A 7,179-nucleotide genomic window follows, 5' to 3' on the forward strand; every position below is an offset into this window, starting at 1 on the left:
TCTAAAATAAACAACAATGGAAATTTTTTAAAGAAAAATAATTTAATTGATAATCCTTTTATATATTTTATTTTGAATAGTGATATTCGCGATCCAAAGTATTACTCCTCCACTACCATTATCAATAAAATAAAATATAAAAAAGATCTATCCCCTCATGCTTCCATTCTTATCCAACTTGTCTCTCTTACTCTCTCATGTTTCATTGCAAAACCTTTCAACTTTGTTTTTTTGCAATTTTGTTTTTCTTTTTCTTATCCTGATTAATAATTCTAGATTTTTCTTATAATGAAAGAAGGGTTATAAATTAGATTAATTAATGCAAAAAGTTAAAACCTGATACTTTAAAATTTATCGAAAACACTAACGACCCACTGAACTATTAAAGCATTTACATACTAGAAAAGTTCAACAATTTAAAAACAATTCTCTAAAATAATTTATTAATTTTAATCGACCGAAGGCTGTTGTTTTGTGGTATTCACCTTACAAAGTAAAAAACTGTGCATTTAAATTTTTATACAGACAATGTGAATGTGTGAATAAAAAAAAAATAATTGTGATTTAATGAAAAAAAAAAAACTTAATGTTCAAATAAATAAAATTCATTCCATAAGAATTGACTTAATTTAGTTGTTTCAAATAGTATAAATTTGTTAATTCATTCTATAATTAATTGACTTAATATTCAAAAATATTCTTCAAAAGTAGAGTGTAAGAATTTTTTTTTTGAAATAATTATGAAATGCGAAAATCTTTTGTAAAACAATTACGTTATTCTTAATTTTGATTTTTTCAAAAGACAAATAAAGTTTGGTTAAATAAAAGTGAAAGGAAATTCATTTTATATAAATAAAGGGGCAAAAAAAAAAAAAGCGGGGGAGAGAAAAATATTTAGAAATGATTTTAGTCAACCGGTTTAACCAGTTCCCCGAATGAATTCCCCCCATTAGGCCACATGTTTCAGTTTAGGGCAGGCCAGCGTGTGTGTGTCCCACTAAATTTCCTTACAAACCAAGCGAGAAAGTTGAAATAGAGAGAGCCGTTCTCGCCGTCTGCTATTTCTCTCTCACTCTCTCTCTCTCTCTTTCTCCATATGTATATATCATGTAAAACACCCTAAAAACCACAGAAATTCGGCGTTACACAGCATAGCGACTCTTCTACATGGCGCTGTTTGGGTATCTGATCCCTATTGCTCTACTTTTTACCCTGTGTTTCGCGGAAGACCCTTTTGCCAACTACGAATTAGAGCTCTCTTACATCACTGTTTCTCCACTGGGCGTTTCTCAACAGGTTCTCTCTCTCATTTTCTTCTTACCGTTTTGATCTTTTTATTCTTCCCCATTTTGTATTTTTATAATTTTTTTATTGGCAATAAACTGTTGAAGTAGCCGTACTGACTTACTGTATTAATTTTGCATACGTTGTTGAACTAGAAAGAGTGATTTGAATAGTGACGAGGTAGATTAGGATGTCACTTGACTCACTTGGAAGTTTTTTCGAGGTGGGTTTTATTTTTTTCGTTCTTTTTTCCCCAAGTTGTAATCTGTGCTTTATGGTGTAATTGTGTTTGAAAAGTTGGAATCTGAAAGTAGGGCTTAGTGTGTCGGTAAAGTAGTTTAGGATCCCAAATGTGTAAATAGAGATAATTTTTTAATGTGTATTTTGTGTATTTATTATAATTTTACAGTAATTTGTGTGGTTGATGACTGAAGAAATGATTAGGGATGATACAAGTCTTTGTGGGTGATTTTTCCATTTGTGTTTTGTGATTATTCGTTGCTATTCCTGTAATTTGTTGATACTGTTGTAAATAAAGTTGAATTTGAAAAAAGGTGCACTGGGGCCATATTGTTCTTCATGTTTTTTTGTCTAATATATGGTTAATGTTGTAAATGTAGTTTGGATAAGGTGATAGATGATGAGTATAGTTGAATTTAATTTGAATTTGGGATAATTCTGTCACCTGGTTTTTTTTTTTTTTTGTTTTTGTTTTTTTTTTTTTTTCATTTGTTTTACGTAATATTTGATAATGTTCTGAATGCAGTTGAATCAGAGAACTGAATTCAGTATTGGTTAAATTTAGGGTGATAGCAATTTCAAATTTCTTTTGTTACTACTGTTTCTGCAGGTTATAGCAATTAATGGGAAGTTTCCAGGTCCTACTCTTAATGTTACTACTAATTACAATGTTGTGGTAAATGTGAAGAACAAATTAGACGAAAATCTCCTCATTACTTGGTAGGTTTCAATGACCATTTACTTATTGATGGATGGATCATTAGCTTGTGTTATTATTTTTGGGGATTCCATTTCCAAAGTATTTCTAAGGGGTTTTATTGTTTTGAAAGGCCTGGAGTCCAAATGCGCCGTTCTTCTTGGCAAGATGGCGTTCTCGGCACAAATTGCCCCATCCCTCCAAATTGGAACTGGACCTACCAATTTCAGGTTAAGGATCAGATAGGTAGCTTCTTTTATTTCCCTTCTCTCAATTTTCAGAGAGCAGCTGGTGGATCTGGAGCATTTGTCATAACAAACCGAAAAATTATTTCACTACCTTTTAATACTCCGGATGGGGATATTGTCATCATGATCGGTGATTGGTATACCCGCAACCATAAGGTTAGAAACATGTTTAATAGCTGATTATGAATATGAACTTGATTTTGAATGGAAAATGCTAATGCTTGCCCACATTTGACTATTAGGAACTTAGGACAGCCCTTGATACTGGAAAAGATCTTGGAATGCCAGATGGAGTACTCATTAATGGGAAGGGACCTTATAGATACAACACTACTCTTGTCCCAGATGGCATTGGCTATGAAACCATTAATGTTGACCCAGGTAAGGGTTTTCAATGAACTTTCCCAATTTTCTAGCATCATTTGGTTTTGATTCTATTTTTTGTTTCCTCGTAGCATTTACTTGGATATAGTAAGGCCATTTTAAAACTTCAAACAATGACTTAGCTTCTAGTTATTTCAGTATGTAATTTTGGGGGTGATTCCTTTTTACTCAACAAACTTGCATGTATGGTTGCTATGCAATTTGGTATTGAATCTTTTCACTCCTGTGCTGTCTAACATGCCTCATTAAAGGGACCCGAAAATCAAAGCCTCATTGGACATTTAGTTTTAGCCATCCAGTAGGTGCATGCAGCAATTCAGACATCAAAGGGACCTGATTGAAGTTGATCTATTCTTCCGGAATTTGTAAAGTTGACATCTAAAAATTTTGTTCTAGGCTTTGTTGAATTGCAACTCAAATTATTTAGAACATGTTGCTTCAATGATTCGGGGCATTGAAACCTGAATTTTGTAGTCTAGAACAGACACAAACATGCTCACTCCCTGGATTGGATGTATAGGATTTACAAGCAAAACCAATGTGGATTGGCACATTGCTGTAAATTAAAACCTGGGCTATTGTCATGTCTAATCGTTTTCCATTAAGAGTGTTCTGTACTGTTCTACTTCCTTTGGGCAGTTGATTTTTTTCTTAAATAATGAAATCTGAACTGGTGTTGTGATATATGTGCATGACTGCAGGCAAAACTTATCGAATTCGTGTGCACAATGTTGGAGTCTCAACTTGTTTAAATTTTCGAATTCAGAGCCATAATCTGCTTCTAGCTGAAACAGAAGGTTACTACACATCGCAACAGAACTTTACTAGTGTAGATATCCATGTCGGTCAGTCTTACTCTTTTCTGGTTACCATGGATCAGAATGCCAGTAGCGATTACTACATTGTAGCGAGTGCCAGGTTTGTCAATCAATCATTGTGGCAAAGAGTGACAGGTGTTGCTATCCTGCATTATTCTAATTCAAAAGGGAATGCGGCTGGTCCTCTCCCGGACCCGCCAAATGATGTTTATGACACATCATATGCACCGAACCAGGCAATGTCCATCAGGTTTGTTCCCATGAATCTTCTGATGCCTATTAATTCTTATTTCTGTTAAATTTAAAGCTTACAAGTGCCTTATCTTAAAGCAACTCTCTACTTTCTTTGCTCAGCCTGAAGTTCTGTGAAATATATTTAATTTCATTGCTTACGGCTGATTTTTACAGTCAATAAGTTTGTTTGTTTGTTTTTTATTTTATTTTTTATTTTTATTTTGGGGGAGTGTTTGTGAAAAGGAAGTTAATGTTGAGACGTTGAAACGTGCTTCTTAAGCTATATTATTTACTAAAAGTTGCATTAATTTGGCAAAATTAATATCTGTCTCAAAAGTTTTTCAGTTTATAATCCAGTCTCATGAGCCTTTTTCTCCTTTTATGTAGTTTAGTTAGACTGTTATAAAATATATATATATATTTACTTTTAAACCTGTCTTGATTAATGTTTTCCATGTCCAATTAATTAGGCAAAATGTAACTGCAAGTGGAGCTCGGCCTAATCCGCAGGGTTCTTTTCATTATGGCTCGATCAATGTGACTGATGTGTACATTCTAAAGAGCTTGCCACCAGTTATGGTTGATGGGAAACTTCGAGCCACATTTAATGGGATCTCATTTGTCAATCCTGATACACCAATAAGGCTTGCTGACCAGTTCAATGTGAAGGGTGCTTACAAGCTTGATTTCCCAAATAAGCCACTGACTGGACCACCACGGATGGACAGATCCCTTATTAATGCTACATATAAGGGATTCATTGAAATCATTTTGCAGAACAATGACACAGTAGTTCAAAGCTTTCACATGGACGGTTACTCATTTTTTGTGGTTGGGTATAGTTCTTGTCCTAGAGTCATCATTTGCATTTGAATGTTATTGATATCATTTTTGCTTTTAAATGTTATTATTGGTGCACATATATTAAATTAGTTATTATGCTGCAGGATGGCATATGGAGAATGGACGGAGAACAGCAGGGGTTCATACAATAGATGGGATGCAATATCCCGCTCCACAACACAGGTATGACCTCATAGAGTTTTCTACAATTCTTATCTCATTCTTTTTAAGAGTATAAAGAAATTATAAGACCTTATCTTGAAACTAGTTTACAGGATTGCATTGCTTTTGCTGATTTTTACTACTTGAAAATATTATATTTTTTGGAAAAAAATGTCATAGGGATTGGGGACTAGGTCAGGTCACTATGAGTACAGACCCCCTCGCCTTTGGATTGAGAGCGCTTCTCAATCCAATTGTTTGAAGGCACTTTAGAGTTTTACGCTTTAGGTTATGTATTGCAATTTTTCAAAACTTGAAATGCTTCGTTCATCTTCTTCAAGTAATTTCCTCTGTTTTCCCCAATGTGTAGGTTTTCCCTGGGGGATGGACGGCGGTATTAGTCTCTCTTGATAATGTTGGAGCATGGAACCTAAGAGCAGAAAACCTTGACAGATGGTATCTAGGCCAGGAAACTTACATGAGAATTATCAATCCAGAAGATAACAACAAAACAGAACTCCCCGTGCCGGATAATGTTCTTTATTGTGGTTCCCTAAGCAATTTGCAAAAGTATAACAAGCATAACCCCCCCCCCCCCCCCCTCTCTCTCTCTCTCTCTCTCTGTGCCTATCTCTCTCTCCATAGTTATAAACTCACCTATTGTACTTTTTGTTTGCATTTCAGGCCGCATAAAACCACTTCCTCTGCAGTATCAACCATTTGTTCACAATCAAAACTGTACTTCTCACTGCTCTTGGCAATCTCCGTTGCCATTGCCATTTTATGCTAAGCTTTCCTTCGAATTGGTGAGAACATTGCAATCTTAGATGTTGCTAGCGACCTGGCTGTGTTGTAGGCGGGTTGTAATTGAAGAGGTTTTGGTTGAGAACATTTTTCTAGTTGCAAGTGCTAGGTTTGCAAAGAGAACATTTTTGTACAATGTTTTGCTCTTATTGTTGACATGATAAGGTAGGTAGGGATTCAACCTTTTTTTTCCTCCTCCCAAAATTACATACTAATGATGGTTAATCCATTTTTGTGCCATTTGGTTGGGTACCCAACTTTAATTATTGTACTCTTCAATGGTAATTGTGTTGGAATTAGGTTACATGCACATAGTGGTTAACTAAATGACGACGTATTGTTTTGTGAACTTAGTAGTATTGTATGATGAACTAGAGTCATGTCAGTGACTGTTTTTGGCAGGCAAGTGCTTTCACATTAGAAATTAGATAATTCTGAGTTAGTCTCACCTTAGGTTACCGAGAAATAAAAAAGTACTAGATATTTTTTTATTGAGACAATGTTTGTATACAAGTCAAAAGTTCATGAGATGGGTGGTAAGCATAGTAGGAAAGACATGTTAAATGTGTCTTGTTGGAGCAAAAATAAAAATAGTTTTTGTCCATGTGCGATTATTATTATTATTTTTGGATAATGAAGTCAATTATGTTTTGTATAAACATCTTTTTCCAAGCGATGATGATTAATCTGAAATATCGGAAAATGTTTACCATAATTGTTATGCACGATTAAGAAGACCATGTGTCTCGGCACCAAAGTTGAGGTTTTTTTTTTAATAAAAAAAATACATTTATAATGAGTCAATTTTAAAGGGTGATTTGGTCAACAAATTTTGTCTTTCACAGGCTAGGATTTGGGCATATGCAGGAGTGCCAGTAGAGTGAGGTTAATTTCAATGTGGGCCTGGCTGAAACTCAAGTACCCAAATTCATGGGATAATTGTTGTGCAATGGGCCCAGTTCCTAAATTCATGGGATAATTGTTGGAAAATGGGCCCAAAATATTTAGGAGAATCATTTAGAAGTAATGGTAGAGGATATGGTCCAATTATCACATCAACTATGCTGTGACTTTTCAAAGTGAAAGATGACCGAATGTCAATGTTCCCTTTAGTGATATTTCTTCTTCTTTCAAAATACAAAGTAAAGGGTTCTCGTCTCTCGAATTGGAGAGCTTGGTGAGAAGTCTTTACTATAAAAGGGAAAATATATATATATATATATTGACCTGTTTCTCCTAACCGATTTCAAAGAAATGGTCTCAAACTCCACATTTCTGGTCATGCATGTTTCTACTTCATTCACTGATTTATGTTTTATAGTCTTGAAACATTTAAGGGACGATACACATTGTGTAATTAATGTACAGCTGACAAATACACAATTTTTATTTTTTTTATTACTTTCAAAAAAATAAAATAAAAAAATGTTCAGCTGACAAATCCACAAAAGAGGATTCTTGTCCT

The 7,179-nt window shown here is 34.4% G+C and overlaps 1 protein-coding gene across 1 annotated transcript; it reads left to right on the plus strand.

Annotated features, from left to right (window-relative positions):
- Window positions 1-1,055: 1,055 nt before the first annotated feature.
- On the plus strand, window positions 1,056-5,906 carry LOC132312568 (monocopper oxidase-like protein SKU5). The gene is made up of 9 exons (XM_059810977.1): window positions 1,056-1,296; window positions 2,135-2,244; window positions 2,355-2,625; window positions 2,712-2,850; window positions 3,555-3,921; window positions 4,376-4,741; window positions 4,853-4,931; window positions 5,281-5,480; window positions 5,595-5,906. The coding sequence occupies exons 1-9, from the start codon at window positions 1,168-1,170 to the stop codon at window positions 5,698-5,700; spliced, it is 1,767 nt and encodes a 588-aa protein (XP_059666960.1). The 5' UTR covers window positions 1,056-1,167; the 3' UTR covers window positions 5,701-5,906.
- The last annotated feature ends 1,273 nt before the right edge of the window (window positions 5,907-7,179 follow it).

The sequence above is a fragment of the Cornus florida genome, unplaced genomic scaffold (genome assembly GCF_030987335.1).
Source record: "Cornus florida cultivar Cherokee Brave unplaced genomic scaffold, ASM3098733v1 CherokeeBrave_3.0.0_Hap2_Chr06, whole genome shotgun sequence".
In the NCBI taxonomy this organism is placed as follows: domain Eukaryota; kingdom Viridiplantae; phylum Streptophyta; class Magnoliopsida; order Cornales; family Cornaceae; genus Cornus; species Cornus florida.